Source organism: Ips typographus, linkage group LG9 (genome assembly GCF_016097725.1).
Source record: "Ips typographus isolate SLU linkage group LG9, UJ_Ityp_2.0, whole genome shotgun sequence".
NCBI lineage: Eukaryota > Metazoa > Arthropoda > Insecta > Coleoptera > Curculionidae > Ips > Ips typographus.
Window position 1 is genome coordinate 2,640,529 of NC_138430.1, and position 23,049 is coordinate 2,663,577.

The 23,049-nt window shown below is 32.0% G+C and overlaps 5 protein-coding genes across 8 annotated transcripts in view; 1 reads left to right on the plus strand and 4 right to left on the minus strand.

Annotated features, from left to right (window-relative positions):
- Positions 1-40: 40 nt before the first annotated feature.
- Positions 41-10,755, minus strand: LOC145734119 (serine/threonine-protein phosphatase 6 regulatory ankyrin repeat subunit B). Its single transcript, XM_081987270.1, has 4 exons — positions 10,667-10,755; positions 1,698-1,900; positions 1,266-1,400; positions 41-329 (listed from the first exon to the last, which is right to left on the minus strand). The coding sequence occupies exons 2-4, from the start codon at positions 1,888-1,890 to the stop codon at positions 136-138; spliced, it is 522 nt and encodes a 173-aa protein (XP_081843396.1). The 5' UTR covers positions 1,891-1,900; positions 10,667-10,755; the 3' UTR covers positions 41-135.
- LOC145734122 (uncharacterized) lies at positions 1,932-2,602 on the minus strand. Its single transcript, XM_081987273.1, has one exon. It carries the CDS (start codon positions 2,600-2,602, stop codon positions 2,321-2,323), a length of 282 nt encoding a protein of 93 aa, XP_081843399.1. The 3' UTR covers positions 1,932-2,320.
- Positions 2,672-5,670, minus strand: LOC145734120 (uncharacterized). Its single transcript, XM_081987271.1, has 2 exons — positions 5,212-5,670; positions 2,672-2,882 (listed from the first exon to the last, which is right to left on the minus strand). Exons 1-2 carry the CDS (start codon positions 5,402-5,404, stop codon positions 2,728-2,730), a joined length of 348 nt encoding a protein of 115 aa, XP_081843397.1. The 5' UTR covers positions 5,405-5,670; the 3' UTR covers positions 2,672-2,727.
- The window catches only part of Acsl (Acyl-CoA synthetase long-chain), a 39,873-nt gene continuing 23,117 nt past the window's right edge, over positions 6,294-23,049 (plus strand). Inside the window, exon 1 of one of the 4 annotated variants that reach the window (XM_081987261.1) lies at positions 6,294-6,456. Coding sequence is in view for 2 of the 4 variants with exons in the window: in XM_081987258.1 (XP_081843384.1) it covers positions 17,959-17,972 (14 nt within the window). In the remaining 2 variants the exon portion in view is untranslated. Of the gene's footprint in view, positions 6,457-9,365; positions 9,493-10,831; positions 11,024-17,877; positions 17,973-23,049 lie in introns of those variants that run through there. The other 3 variants (XM_081987259.1, XM_081987262.1, XM_081987258.1) reach the window with 3 other exon arrangements.
- On the minus strand, positions 15,032-16,068 carry LOC145733905 (putative trypsin-6). Its single transcript, XM_081986936.1, has one exon. The coding sequence runs from the start codon at positions 16,016-16,018 to the stop codon at positions 15,143-15,145; it is 876 nt and encodes a 291-aa protein (XP_081843062.1). The 5' UTR covers positions 16,019-16,068; the 3' UTR covers positions 15,032-15,142.

Sequence of the window (23,049 nt, forward strand, 5' to 3'; positions counted from 1 at the left end):
AGTAGTCCTCCTAACCTTATTCATGGAAACTACAAAAAAATACATACATTATTGCTTTAATTCTCAAAAAAATAACATTAAGGCAATGTGATGCATTCAATTAATGATATACAGGAAAATTCGTTAAAATACCGTTCAATAATCAAGTTTAGCTTTGTTTCCTTTGTTGTCTGGTACGTCTTTCAACGGAGGAAAATGATCAATCAATATGTCGCATATTTCGGTGTGATTGTTCTCGGCTGCTCTATGTAAAGCGGTTTTTCCGTCAGCGTCTCTCATTGTAAAGTCGGCTTTCTTGGACAGTAGCAGTTTAATGATGTCTTTATGTCCTAAAATTGTACAAAAAACTTATTTCAACTTGAAAATACCATAGTAATCATGGTCGTTTATGTTTTGGTTTACATGTGCAGCATTTGGGTAAATCATCTTAGTGAGTAATGTTTGATTGGTCAAAAAAAGCACTTAAATAAAGTCGGAAACAAAACGTCGGCACTTTTTTGCTATAAAAGGAGTTGTCTTTCATTGTTTTCAAATGTCAAATTACTAAAAAAACAGCTTTCAGTTTGCCGCTTTTTCTTGATTAATCACAAATTCATACTAACAGTTCTGTTATTGACGTAAATACTGCACATTAAGCGTTATTCAGTGTACTGTTATGTTGCCTTTGATTAAAGCAGGTTTTACACCAAAAGTTTTAATTCAAAGAAATTGGAAACATAAAGCAGCATAAAATGATTTGATTTTGCACTTATCAAATTTTTATGTCAAAACTGTCAATGAAAACCGTTTGACCAACCAAACCAAGTGAATTTAGTGTTTAGATGGTAATAATTACAGATTATTCCCACTTGTTTTTCTGGTATTTTTGATGTTTTTATTTTGAAATTTCATAATCATCCTGAATACTGTGTTTATGTTGGCAGTTGGCATTACGCAAAACGGCAAGTTTGATCAAATAAGTTGGATGAAAATAGAACCTGTCCTATTCTGTAAACAATTTGACATAAAATGTGGTTTTACACATAAAATTCGTCCTTAAAGCAGCTTCATGAATTTCTTTGACATCAAAGCGCGGTGTAAAACCTGCTAAGATAGATTGGATGACATTTGACAGGATTGGATTAACGCAATAACAAGTGGCAGTTGGTAACCACAACAAAGACAAAGGATTGACATATGGGACATTTGGAGAAGTGGAAAATAGTCAGACGTAAGAACTTTTAATTAACACATTTGAGATTAATAAAAATTGAGTTAAACTTTACCTGCTGACGCTGCCCTGTGCAGTGCTGACGCTTTGCCAGATCTGGTAACTGCGTTAATATTAGCACCGTGATTTAGTAATCTCTTGCAAACATCCAAGTGACCGTTTCTTGCAGCATAGTGTAATGCGGTATATCCTGTAAAAGTGACGTGAATTATTTGCGAGAGCGCCACAAAATTCGTATATAAGCATGGGGATACAAAATTGATTCAGTTGAAGAATTTGTTCCTCAAATAATTAAACTAATTTCGTTTGTCTCCTAAACATTTTGCCTCACTTATGCAAGTATTTATAAACAAATCTCATACTCAAGCAGTGTTGCCAATTTTTAGCACATTTTTGGAATCCTCATTAAATAAACACTACAAAATTTGGTACAGTCATAATACAATTTTTTGATTATGTTTTCTGTGGTAATTGTCAGGAAACTTACCGGCAGCGTCCACTTTATCGACTCTGTCGAAGTTAAAACCTTTCAGCAAAGAGTATACTCTAGAATCATCGCCTTCATAGGCCGCGCCCCATATGCCTCGTTCAAATTCAAGTTCTTCCAAAGACTGCGCAGCTACCGTTGGCCCACACGCGCATTCGTGATCGTGAACGTCACACTGAGAGTTTGACGTCATAGTTTTCCTTCTAAGTAGATTATTTCAAATTAGTATACCAATTAGGAACGTAAAATTCACGTGTAATTGCACACTAAGAGACTACACTAACAACACTTTTTTTTTTTATCAAAAATTGATTATTTTTAGGCTTAAAAGTACTTCCTAGGGAGTATAATGTCATTATAAAATTGCTCCTACTATTTAATAAGCTCGTAAAGTATTGCAAAAGTTACAGGTTCTTAAGGGTTTAGATATGATTTTACCACTATACAAAGGGCATAAATATCTTCTCATCACAGCAATGCAGAATATTGATAAACTATAAAATACGTGAAATAAGTACGGTTAAAATCAAAATTACACAATCACTTACACACTGCATAAATTGTATGGGTTTTAGAGCTTAAATTAACTAATGTAAGCACTACAAATTAATGGCAAAATTAATTTAAATATCGCGTTGCATGGTCCAAATGACCTCAGCTTCACCGGTCGTGGCGACCACTCGATATCCCAGTTGGCCCAAAGCGTTAACTACATCCAAAGGGCAGGCTTTCAATAACACCCCGTTAATTATCTCTTTTCTATAATCGGAAAATCGTTTGACCAGGGCTTTTATTTCGTCGCTGTTCAGTCCGAAAACTGCACTGTCCGATGCGTGAATGGAGGCTTTTACAGCCACGTAAGCGTACGTTCCTGAAGACATTAGTAGACTAGCTGGTATTTCCATAGTACAAAATTAGACTTATTTTTTCAAGCGTGTGGCTTTTTAACACTATTTTTTCTTACGCTTAAGGAGACGGTCAAAAATTGTTTCACTCGAGAATCATTTTTATGCAATTGGTTAGTTTTTTATTACACTTCGCCTTTGTCTAGTAACGGTTTTTCTGAGTCTTTAATCGGAGATACGGTGGCGGGATCTGGTTCAGTAAACTCTCTTCGCATAGTCCACATATACTCGTTATAGTCTTGTTTCACGCTGGTACTTGATGATGCGACTACTGTATAACCTGAAATCAAAAAACACAGTATGTTTTACTCGGTTTAAAAAAAAACCTGGAATTTGACATTTTAAATGTCATTCTTCAAATAAGCAAGTAATTTTGATCAATTCGTCAAATATTTTTTTAAGGAATTTGACGATATGAATGACGTTTAATTAATAACTTTAAGTTGCGTTTAATGCAGAGCTGTCACAATTACCAATTACTCTAAACTGTATGATAGTAATTCAATTACCAATTGGAAATAATTTTAAAGAGAGTAGAGAGTTAGTAGCAACTACTTCTGTAAAGTAGTACACAGAGAATAGTCAACTTTAAGCTTATGAAACCTGGTGAAGGAGTAGTTAGCAAAGTGAATTTTGGATATGTTATTCAGCATTAAATTTCCTACAATTCAAACAAAAAATGGCGACTAACTTTAAGCTTGTGAAAACTGTTTAAAGAATAACATTTTTTGGAACCACTGACAGGTTAGTTTAGGGCATAAAACATTTAAATGAATTACTGAGAATTTAGTGTAGAAAAACATACCCAATTATATTATTTAGTCACCTTAAGTCCTTCAGTGGTTTTCATTGAATTAAAAGTAGGTTGAACAGTAATTTTTCAGTTATATTTTCGTTCCTGTTAGGATTATTATGGACAATTTAGTGTAGAATCTAGAATCACATATCTGAAATTCACTTAAACCACCCAATCTTTTAACAGTTTTCATAAACTTAAAATCCGCATTTATTAGTTGATTTGAAGTAAAAAATAATATTTTTGCTTGATACAAAATATTTCAGCAGCTGCTGAGCTAGATTAACTCTTGTACCACTTTTCATAGTAGTAGTAAATAAAATATCAGAAATGTGTTCTTATCATCCTAACTCAATTTTTAGGACCTTCTATTAGAAGTCACCTCCTATACTATGAGCAAAACAAAGTTTGTTTTTTAATTAAATTACTAGAAGTTAGGATAAAATTGATTTAGTTTTGGTTTACAAGTACATCCTAATTTTCTGTGTTTTTTCCCAATACAACAAAAACCATGCTACATTAATATTATAATTACAGAACACTCTGGAAGACATCTAAACATCTTTAAAATGTCATTTTGTATTTGTCATATTTTTTTAAGAATCAAGAATCTGCATAAATCATTGTTTAGTTACTTGAGAATTATTTACATACACAGAAAAATACAAAGTCTAGGAAATAATTCAGATTGTACATAACAATGCCAATTAAAAAATACCATAATCTGTACATTTACAAATTTACTGAACTTACTAACTTGAAGCAAAATAATTGAAAAATGTAAGGATCATAAAATAACAAAGACATTAATTAAACTGGTAAAGAACTTTGTTATTTTTTCAGTTACAAATTGATAAGAACTAGCATCTATAATTTCCTTGGTCCCGATTATAATAGTTTAGTTAACGACATTCAAACACAAGTCTTTAAAAAATTGGATTATATTTTTGTGTTTCTCTGAAAAATAGGAAAACCTACCTGGGAATATATTATGTAGTTCACTACTGCATCTTACAGTACACACTTACTACTAGACACTTTAAATAAATACAAGAAAAACAATGAAAACAACTTAACTTGCACCTACTTTAAAACCTAAAGTGTAAGTTAAGTATTTAGGTAATAATTAATGGTTGATTTTAAACAAACTTACTAATAACTTATTTGTTGCACTGAAAATGTTAAAACCTTACACACAACTACAGAATGTGCATTGGCATATACCAAGTTTATCACAGTTAACATTCCTGAACTGGTTTGTTATTGTAAAGTTTTTTCTGGGATATATGGTCAATAATGATGATTTGGCAAGGTAATTGATAGGCTTCTTAAATGTGTCTGATTCAGCCTTAAAAGTTCTGATGTAATTAAATTGTTTGATGCCTGACAATGGTAAGAAAATAGTGATGTGAAATATCTTATATATTTTATCAAATTCACATTAATTTCTTCTTCTATTATGATATGATTACATCAAACTTTAATTTGAATAAGTAGGTATACACTTTCAATTTAAACACTACCCAAAAGTTGGCCCTCCTTGCTGAATTTGAATGGCCCAAAAGATAAGCAATGTTTATGACATATACTTAAGCAATTGAATACTACAACTAAAATCCATAATAAATTATCCATGACATGTTGATAAAACTGTAATAACTTTCAATTTAAAGCCTCATACAACCAGTATGAAGTTGTTTATCTATTTTAAGTACTGGGAGTAAGGGGAGGAGACAGTTTACAGTAAAGTATTGCTAAAATGCAGATTTAAGTTTTGATAAAGCTAAAACATTTAGAAAACCATAAAACATACCTAGGACTTCTAAGGCTGTTAAAATAACACATGGATGTTGCATATAAACAATAGTCGAATCATCACAGTATCCCCCAGAGGCAAATCTGTTCAATTGTTCTATGTCAGCTGCTTTTAATCCAGAAACTAGCACTCTCCAAGGGTACCTCTGTCCATAGGCAGCCAAGTTACCGCGAACTAAAATGTATGGCATTTGGAAAAGCACCTGATAACGGCTTATCAGGAAATCTTATCAGAGTACAATTAGGGGAGAAGCTACAAGTATCATACACTAAAAAAGCACTTTTATTTATAGGCCTAGAGACAGGAGCTATAAAGCAGCCGATATTTTGACATTGTTTAGTACAGTGGATAAATAAACAAAACTAGTTTTATAAACAGGAATGGAATCTTTTGAAATCAGGCACGTTTGGTTAATAATTGTATTTTTTTTATTGATTTGTTTTATAAATTATTTTGACTTTGACAGGTGCATATGATTCACATCATAAATGAAAGGGGAGTTTACTGTTTACCTTATTTGGTTGAGTCACCATACAAACGTTGCCATATACACATCACTTTATTCAGTCATGATTAAAAAAATGTTAAAATATAAGTTTAAACAACAAAAACAGAATAATTAAATTATCAATTTGAAAACTTTTTGTTACGACTCTGTGTTGATCAACAAACGAACTGTCACTTCGCTTGTGATGGCTCTTCTCTTCTTCTTTGCATATAACTTTGATTTTGACAAATCTTTTACTGAAATTCTTATGAATGGCTTCTTAAAGTACATCATTTTAGTTATTTATTTATTGTTTAAACAAAGTCCAAGATTTTGTTAATGGCATGTAACAAACAAAAGAAGAAATCAATGTTTTTCCTAATTGAGGTTATGCAGTGGCGTAGCACCAATCAGAGTCGAATCACGCCACATTTTCCACCAATCGTAGTGCAGCGTAAAAATCTGTACACATTCCACTCACATATAAATTCCCACCAGACATGCTTTTTCTTTGTCTAATCTTACGAGATAAATAAAGAGCACCAAAGTCATTAATGTCATTATAGTAGCATGTGACGTCACGCATGTTTGAAAGAAAACAAAACGAAAACGTCAGTTTTAAAGATTAGGAAATGTGTGTTGTGGTCTTTTCCTTATAAAAAAACTGTAATTTTAAAGGTGAACTTTGTTTATAAACCGTTTCGGTATTAGTGGACATACAGTGAATAATTTTGCCGGCAGTTATCATTCACTTGGTAAGTTAACCGGACCTTTTAATTACAATGATAGAGTGTTGAATTGAGATCATGGAAAGGCCAGATAACAAGGTTATCATTATTACCCCCCATCAGTGGCCCCAGTCTTGAAATAAATTGCTGATATTGCACGTTTTTAGTAGTATTATAATGTTTTGCAGTTAACATTCTTACCTGAATTGAAGCTGATGCAAAACTTTATTTGCTATAAGTGTTTTGTTTGCTTAAGGTTGATTGTTCAATTTTAAACTCACATGCTCACACACTTCTCTATTTCAGTCCAATGGATGCAATCTGAAATATCAGCTTTTCTCAAACTACTACAAGTTTGTTGTTTGCACTTAATTTACAGCTAATAACAATTTTAAGTGAAAACATTTAACACTATTTAAGATTTGTTATGTTGAGTTCTCAGAAGTAAGAACCAGTCAGTAAAAAACATTGGTAAAGCAAGTTTACATTGAAATTTGTAGCCTAAAAGCAGGGTGGACTGGGTGGAGAGTTGCCATTCATTTGATTTAAAATGTTATTTTTTGCCAGTTTGATTGCCCAGACCCAAACATTAATTTGTTCTTACTGTCATCTAAAATGTTTATGTTTAGTATGATTTTTATAGGAAAGTTGAGTTATGTTCTTATTTCAGTAATAGTGCAATCATTAACCCTTCCGACTAGACTGCTTTAGACTCCCAAGTCTATTAAAGTTATAATGGATAGTTTTATGAATTTGTCAATGTAGTAGATAAGATATCTTCTTCCTGTAATGCCAAATGATTTGTTTCCATTATATTTGGGTGGACCATATGCATTTTTAACCAGCACACATTAATCATCAATTACTTTGGACAAACTTGATTAACAACAGGTTTTCTAAGTTTAAATGGTTTATTTCAAGGTTAATTTACTTACAGGTATTCTTCTATCACCTTTTAAAATTAGTATGAATTCCAAAAAATGTTAATAGTAGTTCAGGTAGAATTATTATTTATTATTAGGATTAAGTTACATGGGAATGCTTCTTAATTAACATAGCTAGAAATGGCCCATTTCCCAATTTCTTTAAAATATGAAACACATTTTTTTGTACAGTAAAAATACTACAAAACATGTATGCTGCTATAAATACAGTAAAATTAACATTCAACAAAATTGAATGCAATGAATTTGTGATTGGCATTTCTATTGTAAATTAAAAGTAACTGTTGTAGTATTAATTAAGGGATCTCAATCATCCAAAAGTCAAAATGCTGCAATATGTGAAATCAATAAACAACTCAGCTTTGAAGTTATTTGAAAGTTGTGTCTAATCATAAAACTGTCAGTGTGGGTTGTAAATTAAATATGATGTTAAAACTAAACATTTAAAATTATATTTTGTACTTTCTGGCAACATCAAATTTTTGTTTGGGTCAAAAACTGTCCAGATGATTGAGATTGCCTTTAATACTATCATCAATTTGGCACCCTGTACTGAAAAAAGTGTTTTCATATTTTAGAGAGAAGACTGTGAAATTACCTAAGCCATGGATCCGAATAGATCATTGAATCAGAGACAACGTTTCCCCAGACACAATCAACAGAATACAAGACACACTCCTTATAATAGGGGTCAGTCACATAGAAATCGGGGACCTTATCAGCAAAATTACAATAGAAACAGAAGTAGATTTAACAGGCCTGGTCATCAGTGGCCAGTGGATGAAAGAACCTTTGATGCAAGAGGAAGAGAAGTAACTGGGTTTCAGGGTTATAACAAACGTAGGGAAACACAGCTGCCTATTGAGACAAATGTTCAGTTAAGTCCTTTAGAAGAAAAAGCAAAAAATTTTTTGAAGACAGTATTAAGCCAGGAAGGTGTTAGATCCCAGTTAATATTTATTGAAACATCCGACAATGCAGTACAAACTTTACAGTCAACAGTTGATCACAGTCAATTACAAATGATTGTTACACAAAATGAGGGTGATGAATACATTTTGAAAATTGGCCCAGAAGAAATAGTAAGAGGAAACTTTGCTGGAAAACAGTGGGCTAAAAGTGCATTGGCAGAGCAAGCTTTGGCCATTTTAAGAAAAGACTGTTTTTACATAATTAAAAAAAAGGAGTATGAGGATGTGTCCACAAAAAATACGGAAAGCAAACAAGCAGGACCTGAGGCAAATTATGAAGGCAGCAAGGCTCATCAAATGATGTTAAAAATGGGCTGGGGTGGTAAAGGACTAGGAATCAACGAACAGGGAGGTGAAAAAACGGTTGCGGAGACCATAGATCAAAACGTCAGCAGGGAAGGACTGGGCGCTGATAATGTGTTTAGAAAAATACACACTTTGTTGGAAGAGTATTCCAAATCTGATAAAATGAGCCTGTTGAGGTTTGAACCTGATTTTACTACTGAGGAACGCGCCCACATTCATAAAATTGCAAGAAAGTTTGGGTTGAAGTCAAAAAGTGAGGGAAAGGGAGAGGACAGGAGGATTACAATAACTAAAAAACTGGATAGGGGCGAGTTGGTTTATAATTTGTTGATTTGCGGGTTGGCGAATACTTTGTATCAACTGATTATTCCCCCCAAATTTGCTCACTTATGGCAAGATGATGATGATGATGATGAGGAAGAAAGTGCTCCTCATTTTTTGAGTTAAATAACACTTTTGGAAAATCTTCTTTTGTGTTGTGATGAAAAATTGAAATAATAATAATTCAAACTGATGGGTACTTCATTTATTTCTTATTCCCCATTACTCAATAACTCATAAATATTCATTTATTCTATTTGGCTAATTGTTTTTTTTTTTGTAAATTACATATTTAAATTTGATCACTATGTTCAATAAAGTATACTCTCCGTATAGTGCTTTTGTTTGTGAACTTTGAAATTCAAATATTAACTGTGGCACGTTTTAATGACGCTAATGTCACCTTACATTATTTTTTCATGTTTTAAAAACTTGAATAATTGGTAGCAGAAATATTGTAGTTAGTGAGTGTGTTTTGCTGTGTGAACGCTAAGTTTTGTCAAGGAAAATTACATAATGTTGTAAGTTTTTTCGATTTTGTACACTAATTCCTAATACGCCAACAATACCAACTAATTTTTCTGAATTACGACAACTGGAGAGTTTAGAAAACTTTTTTTTAATTAAAAAAAGTAAAAATAAGGAAATATGCCTGTGAAGTAGATATTAACTGCTGCGTATTTTAAATGGGACGCCCTGTATATTTTTACATTCTTCGTTAAATTCTAGACATATTTCATGTATTAATGTCCTATATTTATCTCTGTATCCGTTTCTGAGATATTTACGATTTTATGTGTTATTTGACAATTTCAGTCTCCAAAACATTTTTAATTTACACATAACAGGAAACGTTTTTTTCTTGGTTTTTGTGTTTTGTCGTGTTAAACGTTTGTTCTAGGAGTGGGTGTAGAAAAACGTCAATATACATGATACAGGGGGGTCAAAAAAGGACAGAAAGCGAGACAGAAAGTCTAGTTTTTCTAGAGAAACTGGAACACTCCTTATCCTTATAACTTTGTCTGATTCTCTGTTAAAAATTAAGGAAAGTTTGTATTAGATCAGTAATTTAAAAAATTCATTGTTTAAATTGATACATATTGAACCACCTTGTCAACCCTATAACTGTCAAAATTACCGACATTTTTTTATACTATAATTTAGACGTTCCCAATTCCATTAATACTACCCCTGTAATGCCTATTAATTTATAATAATTCCCAAGTAATGCCCACTAAGTCCTACAGTGAATCGTTTTTAAAGGCCTTTACACAAAGCTTTGAATTTTGGATATAATGTACATTTTCTCTTATTTTAATTTTTAGCATTTTACTTGAAAATCTCAACTGTATAGTTTTCTGGTTTTAAATGAAGTTTCTGCAAAGCTAGAAACATGTTTTAGTTATCTTTTAATAAGAAAAGATCAGGTTAGCTAAATATCATTTTTATACCTTGTTTTTGTCAGTTGGAGAGTATCTTAAACCTTGACCTTTGTACGAATGTTTGAGTCGTACGATCCGATAATTTACTCATTTAGTTATTATATAATTAAACTATTATTATTTATTTCGTTTCTAATCGCAAACTAACTAGCGTGCTCTAAAGTGATTTGTTGTTCTATCAAATTTGACTAAGAATGAAAAACAAGTGTGTCCAATTTTTTTTGGTTAAAATATCTCAATTATGTTTGCTTACATGATCCTATAAATGCACACACATTTTGAGTCTCTAATTAAATTGAATAAGTATAGTTTGCTGGCAAAACAATACTCGGTAGCGTGATTTAAAAGTAAATAACTGCAATAAACTGATAAAGTTTTAAACAATTGGCGTAGAATTTTAAAGGTCTAAGGATTAGATAAAATTTAGGGTTAAAGTGCGTGCTGATTCGATAGGTAGATCAGGGCAAAGTTGATTATTGCTTTAAAAGTAAGATTATCTCCCTGTTTGATAATATTTTGTTGTAGTGACCAATTAAGAGTGCAGCTGGCTAGTGTTCTCTGGTCAGAAACTTTCAGTTTAGTGGACAAATTTTGAATTTGGTGTTTATTGGTGAGTTTGCTTTATTTTTATTTGGAAATCTATTCAGACAAGCAAATCCAGACAATTTGTAATGGTAAATATTCAGATTGAATGTGAGGGTGACTCACTTTATTCAATTACAATACACACAAGTAGTTCTTTATTAAAATAGAATGCACCCACTAGTAGTAAACCAGAAAACATTTCTATAGAACTATTAGTAGATTTGTTAAGTATGTAATTAAATATTCTATCCACAATCAAAGGGAATTTATCGATTTTTTTTGAGGAAGAAGACTGACATTTAAGGACTTGTTGAGCACATCAGGTTTTGAAATATTTGAGGAGTATTTTAAGAAAATGTGGTTGAAACTAGACAACCCATTATTGGGTCTATTTTTTCTTTTTAGTTTCATGGTTCTTACAAAGTACCTAAATACAAGAGATTTCCATTAACATTTCTTATGTTACATACATAAATAAGCAAAGCTTTGACTGTATCTGTTGTATGATTTATTTTATTAGATAGCACTGAGGGAATAAAATTTATGCACTTACTAAGTGCCATGGAAAATAGCTGATATTTCAAGTTTTCCAAAATTCAATAGAGTATTCTGTTTTTTTGACTAAGAATTTACCATTTGTCTAGCTCAAAATTAATAAATTAACAAAAAGTAATATGATAATAGTATAATGAATTTTTTTTGTTAATTTATGAATGTACCTACAACTGGGCAAATGGTGAATGTCTCGTCAAATAAAATCTGCCTAAATATACACTAGGCATTTGGTAAATGACGATGGGCAAATGATAAAAAGCAAAATCTGGAAAAACTGTTTTTCTATTTCTCATGACACTTAGTAAATAATAGTGATAAATTACCGGTAAATAAATATTTTACCTTACCGGGAAAATTTGACCGGTAAATTATAAATATTGTGTTTCTGGCAGTTAGCAAATTTTGACACCGCTTTTCAGGTTATTGGATAGGAAATTTAGTGAGGATTCCAAAAATGTTTTTAAAACTGTCATTTTCTCACTCCAAGTGAGTTTTACAGGTGATTTTGTCATTGACTACCCTTTCAAACTGTGTTTCTGATAGTTCAAATTTTGACACCGCTTTTCTCCCTGACTGTACCAAATTTTGTAGTGCTTTTCAGGTTATTGGATAGGGAATTTAGTGAGGATTCCAAAAATGTGTTTAATAGTGTAATTTTCTCACTCCAAGTAGGTTTTACAGATGATTTTGTCCTTTACTACCCTTTCAAACTGTGTTTCTGACCATTCAAATTTTGACACCACTTTTCTCTCTGACTGTACCTAATTTTGTAGTGTTTTTCACGTTTTTGAATAGGAAATTTAATAAGAATTTCAAAAATGTGCTTAAAACAGTCATTTTCTCACCCCAAGTGGGTTTTACAGATGATTTTGTCCTTTACTATCCTTTCAAACTGTGTTTCTGGCAGTTCAAACTTTGACACCACTTTTCTCGCTGACCGTACCAAATTTTGGAGTGTTTTTTACGTTATTGAATAGGAAAATTAACGAGGATTCGAAAAATGTGCTTAAAGCAGCCACCAAGTGGGTTTTCTAGGCGATTTTGTCCCTGAAATTTTTTTCAAACTGTGATTCAGGTAGTTCAAATTTTGACATTACTTTTCTTCCTGACTGTACCAAATTTTCTAGTGTTTTTCACGTTATTGGATAGGAAATTTAGTGAGGATTTCAAAAATGTACTTAAAACAGTCATTTTCTCACCCCAAGTGATTTTGTACCTGACTGTCCTTTTAAACTGTGTTTCTGTCAGTTCAAACTTTGACACCGCTTTTCTCCGTGACTGTACCAAATATTGTAGTGTTTTCTCAGGTTATTGGATAGGAAATTTAGTGACGATTTCAAAAATGTACTTAAAACAGTCATTTTCTCACCCCAAGTGGATTTACAGGTGATTTTGTCCTTTACTATCCTTTCAAACTGTGTTTCTGGCAGTTCAAACTTTGACACCACTTTTTATCCTGACTATATCAAATTTTGTAGTGTTTTTTATGATATTGAATTGGAAATTCAATGAGAATTTCAAAAATGTGCTTAAAACAGTCATTTTCTCACTCTAAGTGAGTTTTACAGGTCATTTTGTCCTTTACTATCCTTTCAAACTGTGCTTCTGGTAGTTGCAACTTTGGCATTGTTTTTCTCTCTGACTGTATCAAATTTTATAGTGTTTTTTTTAGGTTATTGAACAGGAAAATTAGTGAGGATTCAAAAATGTGCTTAAAACAGTAATTTTCTCACTCCAAGTGATTTTGTACCTGACTGTCCTTTTAAACTGTGTTTCTGTCAGTTCAAACTTTGACACCGCTTTTCTCCTTGACTGTACCAAATATTGTAGTGTTTTCTCAGGTTTTTGGATAGGAAATTTAGTGAGGATTACAAAAAAGTACTTCAAACAGTCATTTTCTCACTTCAAGTGGGTTTTACAGGTAATTTTGTCCTTTACTATCCTTTCAAACTGTGTTTCTGGCAGTTCAAACTTTGACACCGCTTTTCTCCTTGACTATACCAAATTTTGTAGTGTTTTTTATGTTATTGAATTGGAAATTTAATGAGAATTTCAAAAATGTGCTTAAAACAGTAATTTTCTCACTCTAAGTGAGTTTTACAGGTCATTTTGTCCTTTACTATCCTTTCAAACTGTGCTTCTGGTAGTTGCAACTTTTGCATTGTTTTTCTCTCTGACTGTATCAAATTTTCTAGTGTTTTTCACGTTATTGAATTGGAAACTTAATGAGAATTTCAAAAATGTGCTTAAAACAGTCATTTTCTTACTCCAAGTGATTTTGTACCTGACTGTCCTTTTTAACTGTGTTTCTGTCAGTTCAAACTTTGACACCGCTTTTCTCCTTGACTTTACCAAATATTGTAGTGTTTTCTCAGGTTATTGGATAGGAAATTTAGTGAGGATTTCAAAAATGTACTTCAAACAGTCATTTTCTCACTCCAAGTGGGTTTTACAGGTGATTTTGTCCTTTACTATCCTTTCAAACTGTGTTTCTGGCAGTTCCAACTTTACCATTGCTTTTCTCCCTGACTGTATCAAATTTTATAGTGTTTTTTTCAGGTTATTGGATAGAAAATTTAGTGAGGATTCCAAAAATGTGCTTAAAATTGTCATTTTCTCACTCCAAGTGGTTTTTGACAAGCAATTTTATCCCTTTCTATCAAACTGTGCTCAAAGGTTGCAAAAATCGGGGTTTTGAAAAGTGTTCTTGCAGTATTCGATACAAAACGTGTTTCTGAGATTTATGAGTTATTTTGACATTGGTCACGTTACTGCCTAGCTAAATTATCCTCCAAAAACCACGTGATATCGGTCCCAGCCAAAACTGTCAGAATTTGCAAGAATTGCAGTTTCAGTTTTTTTACAGATTTTGAAACAAGGCGTGTTTCTGAGGTTTATTACAGTTATTTTCACAACTGTCAGTAAATTACTCGTATATTACAAATTGTTTAAATAATAATAATTTTTTCTCATCTCAAATACATATTATTAGTTATAATTATAAATAATGTGTGTGATAACAAAAAGCTGAAAATGCAATTTTTTAGAAAATACTGCTTTTTCATAAAAAAGAAAGATTACTCATTTTGTACAAGAATCACTTTGTCAGAAAAGTATTACTTTATTAATTTTATTATTGATAAACAAAATCTCTAAAACAATAAATAACAAATCAAAACAGCAAAAACGAAGAAAACCATATTTAACCATTTTGAACTGATTTCAGATTTTCCTCATCTAATGTAGGAAATTGAACACTTGATAGGGATTCAGGATACCAGACTTTACCTGGAGACCAACTACTGATAATATTTGATGCAGAAATATTAAAAATATAATAACAAAAGGTTTTGTTGAATTCATTACTCCTTGATAGAAATTTACTGTTAATGGCAATGTCTCACTTAATTAGCCCCATAAGGAACTACGTTTTCGTATTTTTATACGATAATTTCAGCGTTAAATTACTTTAAAACAATTAAGTTTAGTTTTTATTAGGCGCAGTACCGGTAAACACATATTGATCGCAGTTTAGTGGTTCATTAAATTGTTAAGGTAAGAGCAAACAGAACTCCACATCAATACCATACTATGTCACAAATTGGTTAACCAAACATAAAATTATAACAATTTTAACATCGTGTGTACGTTTTACATTTAAATTAATATCGAGCATAGTAGTCTGAATAAAGTCTAGATAAAGATCAGTTCTGGTGTAAACCCCTGGATTTTTGGGTTGCCCACAATTGACACCCCAAGATATTATCCCAACTTGAATTGAATTGCACAGAAGTGGTCCTCCTGAATCCCCTTGACAAGCATCGATACCTTCAGTTGATAACGTACAAATTTGGCTGCTTTGTACATCTAGCTCATGGTACCAGTGGAGCAATGTTCTACATTGCTGTAAAGTCAATATGGGAATGATGGCACACTGAAGACTATCCCAACTAGGAATTTCGTACTCTGTTAGGCCCCAGCCCATTATCAAACCTTCTTTACAAGGAACTTGGTTGTCCATTCTTTTAAATCTACGTTCCGGTAGTTTCACATAGTCAACGTGTCGGGACTTTATTAAAGGTCTTTTCGTTCTGAGTAAAGCTACATCATCCGAGTCATAGGCGGATACATATTTTTCGTGAGATACCAGTTTTTCGATTGTAAAGCTTTTAGTGTTTCCTGCACTGACCGCTGGTATAACAGCATACTCTAAAGAACGATTTTCAATGCAATGGGCTGCAGTTAAAATCCAGCGTTCGTTTAAGATGGTTCCTCCACAAAAACTGGTTAAAATTGTGTCGGAAGGGTGTTTTCCTGTAAGCGTAACCATGAAAGGATAGTCGTCGGTTGAGCATGGAAAACCGTGATAAACGCGCACTTCAGTGCCATTCCAGTAAGGAGGTCCTGTCACAACAATTGAGAAAGCACAGTTCAAAACAATAGTTACGAGCGTATTCTGTGACATTTTACTTGGAAATTAGCTGCATTTTGTTATGTTAGGTTAACAGTGAAAGACTTCAAAAAAAATAAGTAGAAACATGAAATATTTCAATTTTTTAAAGTGATTTCTAGACAGAGTATACTAAGGCCAACTTTGTTCTCAAATATCTCGAAAACGGAACACTTATTGGGTCACTGTGTAGCTTCGTGCACAATTTACTAACCTAAAAATATACAGGGTGTTCCATTTGATTTTCCTGACCTTTGGCACTTTGAGCGCACTGACGTCACTGTTCAAGCAATTTCTTCAAGGGGCTGAGATCAATTTTTTTTCAATTTAGTCAGGGGGATGATTTCCAAAAGTACAGGTTTTTTTTTCTTTGAGGATATTTTTTCTGGTGGATTTCCCCTGGGAGAAAACTATTTACCAGACTGGGAAATCCACTCCATTTGGAAAAGTTTGAGTTTATGAGGAACGCACTATACTATCAACATATGTGGAAGAGACTATATTCAAGTTTTGTATTTAACTTTGACGTGCCCAACAGTGTTCTAAGCCAGTTTTTTCAGTGATTAGTGTTTTCTCCATAAAAACTCTGTCTTGACAAAAGAAAGCATTGGGCTACAATTTGGCGTGTGAACGAACCTCCTAACTGTCACAGCGACCAAGTTAGGAGCTGTCAAATTGTGACACCTTCAAAATTTCTAGTACAGGGTGGGCCAAATTGGACGTATTTAAATGAGAAGTGCTCTTATTAATAGAGATAGGCAAAAAATGTCGGGGTCTGAAGCTCAAATTTGATACAAAAATGATGGCGAAAACCGTTGGTTAATATCTGTCACCATTTGACAGATGTAGGGTGCTTCTCTAGCGTCTTCCAGGTGCATTATTTTTTATTTCTGAAAATTATATAAATAAAATATATAAATAATACAGCAACTTGTGTGTGTAAATAGTTTTATAAAAATTGTTTTTTTATTGGAACACCCTGTATATTATTTTATTTTTGAAAAGATCTTAAAACGACCATTCTAATGACATATAACACGTAATATTTCAAATTTTTTTCTTATTAACGATTTTTTGTGCGTATCTTAAAAACCGTGTCTAATAGGAAAAAACTATTTACACTACTGGATTCTACACGAAAAGTTGCTGTAGAAATGTATTTTTAGAAATACAAAATAATGCACCTGGAAGTTTTGAAGAAAAGTACGAATTCTGAGAAGCTGTCAAACGGTGACAGATGACAGATTCAGACACCGACATCAGTTTTTGCCTATCTCTATTAATAAGAGCACTTTTAAATACGTCCAATTTGGCCCACCCTGTACAGTTACATTGTTGTATTCCATGTCAAATATCTCAGTTGTTTATGATTTTTGAAAGAAAACTGTATTCAGGTAAAAGAATGCCTAAATTACGTGCTACATTGCGACATTTCATCAAACTTTCTAGCTGTCATGTAAGACGTGTCAAATAAGGACACCTGTCATCTTAAAAGAAACAAAAGAAAAGTGACAGTTTGTGGATTTTGTTACTTTGTTTGGGGCATTCTAGTTGACAATTGACAGAAGTTTTCTCTCAATAACAATGCATGAACACAATTCTTACTGCTACAGAAGCATACGTCATCCATGACGTAACAATCGTTTCATTTTGATTCTACTATACCTGTTAATAGAAAGTTTGTTAAAATCATGTTAAAATTATTTGTCATAATTACAATTAATATCTCGAGCCACTTTAACTATAGTAATTGCTGAAATCCACACTATGTTTGCTTGACAAAGATGAAATTATGATGTAAAACTGATGTTTAATGAAAAAAAGCGTTATCATCTCATTCATCAAAATAAAAGAAATTCTATAGTCACGTGTGATAATTACCCAAATTTCAGTTGTGTGGTAGATTTTATTTCAATTGGTTGTGTGCTTTGTATTTATCGCAAATTAACAATATTATGATTGCAGTTGTGTAAGTTTCAATTTATTTTATTTTTTTTAATTAGTAGTAGGGATGATACAATTTTTGTGATTTTTTGGCTTAAAATATGATTTTATTGTAAGTTTTAAATAGTAGAGTAATAATAAGTTGTTATAAATGGACAAGTTTTGGAGTTTGTGTCATTTCAAGAACATTTCATGTTAAAAGGTGCCTTATAATCTTATCAGCTTAATTTATAGACTCTAAACAGTTGAACGTCATTTGATTTTTGAAATATAGGTATACTTTGATGATAGTAAATCTATAAAAATAGTAATAAAATTTAAAATTAAATATACTTTGTAACTGATACAAATTTAACTACTGCACTGCACTATTGCAATCCCTCTTTTTGACTGTATCATTTTCTGCATATCAAATAAGCAGTAGAATAACAATAATTTTTCTGAAGGATCGATTCAGCGTTTTTTCTTATCAATCAGACCAAAGTTTAAAAATAATCATTATCACGACCGTTTTCAGTCTAGAAATGGTGACAAAGTGATATCGGTACAACATGACTAACGTCTTATTACACTATTAATTTAAAGTTGAAAGATTAATGCAACACACATTGATGATAACAATCGTTTTACTACTACTACTCAGACATTTAAGACTGGATGATTTATTAGGAAGAGTGGAAAAATTGGACTTTACTAAGCGGATAGATTAATAAAAGGGTCTTTCCAGACGTTTTTATCCAGATATCTTTTTTAGAAGTTGAAATAAATCAAATGGACTTTGTAATATTAAATTTAGTCATAACAATTTGCTTTGAATAGATTTGTAACAGAATCGTAATAAAAAAATTTAAGAACTTTATTACCATCTGCATTAGATGATATTCTCTTTGTAAAAATTTGGTTTAATCAAAATACAGCCATTCAAAGTTAACCAAACTTTCTTAAAATGCACAAAAATTAGTTAGGTTGTTATGATAATTGAGTTTGTTAGCAGCTTTTTATTATGATCTTCCATTTTGTAAAAAAAATAATCAATCATAAATTTCTAATTTTAGGAAATGTTTTTACAAAAATAATAAAAAACAGAATTTTTACAATTATAATAATAATCTTTTTTTGGACACTAAACTAACCTCATATTTCTTTTAAAATTTTTAGAATATTTTTTTACCAAAAATTTATTTTTTTGACCCTTTTTTGGACACTAACCTAACCCTAAAAGTTTTTGAACACTTTCTAAGACACTCTTGTTTAAAAACTACACTTTTTAAAACATTTTTGTGAAAATTTTGGTTTTGGTATCTCAAGAACAAAACACTGACAGAGGAATCTCCCTTTTAGGAACCACCCTGTATACTTAAGACGAAAATAACCCAAAATTTACTCTTAACACTAAGAACAATCATCTCAGGCAAATCTTTCTTCTCAGACACTTTTTCATTTCTTCCAGGGATTTATTTATAGTTTACTCGATCTTTGTTTGGAATCACTGGTGTACCTATACAAAGAGAGTGTACTACACTCTGTATGGCACAAAATTTTGCTTTTCTTTGCTAATTAATAATTATTGTTAATGACAGTTTTTGACATTCTGTCAGATTGAGTTAATGAAAGAATTTATCAAAAAATATATACTCCCTGACTGTACCAAATTTTGTAGTGTTTTTTCTGGACAAAGGATAGGAAATTCGATGGGGATTCCAAAAATGTACTTAAAACAGTCATTTTCTCACTCCAAGTAGGTTTGACAAGCGATTTTGTCCCCGACTGTCCTTTCAAACTGTGTTTGTAGCAATTCAAACTTTGACACCACTTTCTCCCTGACTGTACCAAATTTTGTAGTGTTTTTTCAAGATAGTGGATAGGAAATTCAATGAGGATTCCAAAAATGTGCTTAAAACAGTCATTTTCTCACTCCAAGTAGGTTTGACAAGCGATTTTGTCCCCGACTGTCCTTTCAAACTGTGTTTGTAGCAATTCAAACTTTGACACCACTTTCTCCCTGACTGTACCAAATTTTGTAGTGTTTTTTCAAGATAGTGGATAGGAAATTCAATGAGGATTCCAAAAATGTGCTTAAAACAGTCATTTTCTCACTCCAAGTAGGTTTGACAAGCGATTTTGTCCCTGACTGTCCTTTCAAACTGTGTTTGTAGCAATTCAAACTTTGACACCACTTTTCTCCCTGACTGTACCAAATTTTGTAGTGTTTTTTCAGGATAGTGGATAGGAAATTCAATGAGGATTCCAAAAATGTGCTTAAAATAGTGATTTTCTCACTCCAAGTAGGTTTGACAAGCGATTTTGTCCCTGACTGTCCTTTCAAACTGTGTTTCTAGCAATTAAAATTTTGACACTAATTTTCTCCCTGACTGTAACAAATTTTGTAGTGTTTTTTCAGGATAGTGGATAGGAAATTCAATGAGGATTCCAAAAATGTGCTTAAAACAGTCATTTTCTCACTCCAAGTAGGTTTGACAAGCGATTTTGTCCCTGACTGTCCTTTCAAACTGTGTTTCTAGCAATTAAAATTTTGACACTAATTTTCTCCCTGACTGTAACAAATTTTGTAGTGTTTTTTCAGGATAGTGGATAGGAAATTCAATGAGGATTCCAAAAATGTGCTTAAAACAGTCATTTTCTCACTCCAAGTAGGTTTGACAAGCGATTTTGTCCCTGACTGTTTTTTAAACCGTGTTCAAACTTCCAGGGATTTATTTATAGTTTACTCGATCTTTGTTTGGAATCACTGGTGTACCTATACAAAGAGAGTGTACTACACTCTGTGTGGCACAAAATTTTGCTTTTCTTTGCTAATTAATAATTATTGTTAATGACAGTTTTTGACATTCTGTCAGATTGAGTTAATGAAAGAATTTATCAAAAAATATATACTCCCTGACTGTACCAAATTTTGTAGTGTTTTTTCTGGACAATGGATAGGAAATTCGATGGGGATTCCAAAAATGTGCTTAAAACAGTCATTTTCTCACTCCAAGTAGGTTTGACAAGCGATTTTGTCCCTGACTGTCCTTTCAAACTGTGTTTGTAGCAATTCAAACTTTGACATCACTTTTCTTCCTGACTGTACCAAATTTTGTAGTGTTTTTTCAGGATAGTGGATAGGATATTCAATGAGGATTCCAAAAATGTACTTAAAACAGTCATTTTCTCACTACAAGTAGGTTTGACAAGCGATTTTGTCCCTGAGTCCTTTTTTTGGACACTAACCTAACCTCATATTTTTTAAAATGTTTTAAAACAAGTTATTTTATTTAAAGCCTTTTGTATTTTGCAGTTAATTCTACAAATTTTTGAACACTTTTTAGAGGACATTTTAGGGCATTTTTCCAAAAAAAATTCTATCTATTTTTGATAAAAAGCAGTCAACTGACATAAAACACAATTTGGCCTATAATTTGAGTATTTGGGCAATTACGGACCTGACAATTTTACTGAAGACACTAAGGCCCAGTTGTACAATCACAGTTCAATGACGGATTCAGTTGAACTGCAACTGGTAGTTGAACTTTCCCGTAAGAAATGCATTGCTGTCAAAGTGACATTTCAGAACCACTATTGTACAATTGGACTTAAATTGATCATACAATCCAGGGCCGTACTAGAAAATTGTTAGAAAATATCATTGTTTTCATTAAACTGATGAAATAAGCAAACAGAAAACACAACTTGACCTATAATTTGAGTTTTTGGTTTGAAACTTTGACTGTGACTAGTAAATTGTAGATTTATGGAAAAAATCCTTGTTCTCATTAAATTAGAATTACCAATCAAAAAATGGCGGAAAAGACACACACAGTAAATTGTATCACAAAATCAGAATGGTATTGGGAAATTTTTAGAAAAAATTCTTATATTTATTAAACTGGAATTACCAAAGAGAAAATGGCAGAAAAGACACACAACTGGCATGAAACACAATTCGGGTATTTGGGTTACAGTTTTGTCAGTTTGATGCACTTTGTCACTTCTTGCCTTGTTAACTCCTTAAGGAGGCTCCTAAGAGGAAAAACACCTTAATACAATATCATAGAGAATGAATTTTCCCACAACTTTTATTATTTACATTTTTTTGTAGATCCTTAAATACCGGAGTTACCATCAGTCAAAATGGAGTTATTGGTTCACTTCAATTTGGTAAAAACTAATAGTTGTTTCAGTCATTTTTTATCTTCTTTGCAGCACCGTTTGTAATTTGTGATTGGTCAAAAAAGTAGCAAGCTGAGCTTTTTTGACCAATCACACACTATATCCACTGTGCTGAGATTGTGACTGTCAGATTACGTCACATTTGGCAGATGTGTAATTAGACAGACTTAAAAAAAGAAATTTGTCTTAAAGTTATTACTAAAATTTATTGTTAGTGCCAAAGTGACAGGAGTTAAAACTTTTGTTATAAACTAGGTTTTAGTTGACTTAATTCATCAGCTTCTTCTGAGATTGTTGTTGTTTCTTTCTCAAATATTCACATTTTACTTAAACTTAAAACTTCTTTAATATTTATTTTTCTTAGTTTCCATTACTCGTTGTATTACTCAATTTATTGATTCAAGAGTCAAAAAAACATATGAAAGGAGTATCTTTTTATAATCATTCATTGCCCTCGTTCCTTTCAGCTTTATAATGAATACCTTTATGGTTGTAATACAGGGTGATCCTTATTTCTGGACATACAAAGAACAAACAAGTGAAATTGCACCTTTCTCAAGTTTTCTAAACTTTTCAATTCAAGCCAAACCTCATATTAAATAGTTGAAAAGTACTTGTAACTGACAATTTCAAACTAATTTAAATAACGCATATCATTCAGTTTACCTAACGCTTCTTTTTCACTGCCATTGTCATTATCCTGTCCTTGAGCAAATGCAAAAAAGTAACTTTTCATAACAGCAGTAAAAGGCATGCACGACGAGAACTTAATGAGACGCAAAAATTAATATAATTTAATGTTTTACTTCAATTACGATTATTAAGAGTCCCAGTGCACTTGTTTTCTGCGTTTTTATTCTCCTACTAACCGGGTGTCGTAACTGCTTATAATCTAGGGATTAAAGACTAACAAATCTTGATTACCTTTAACG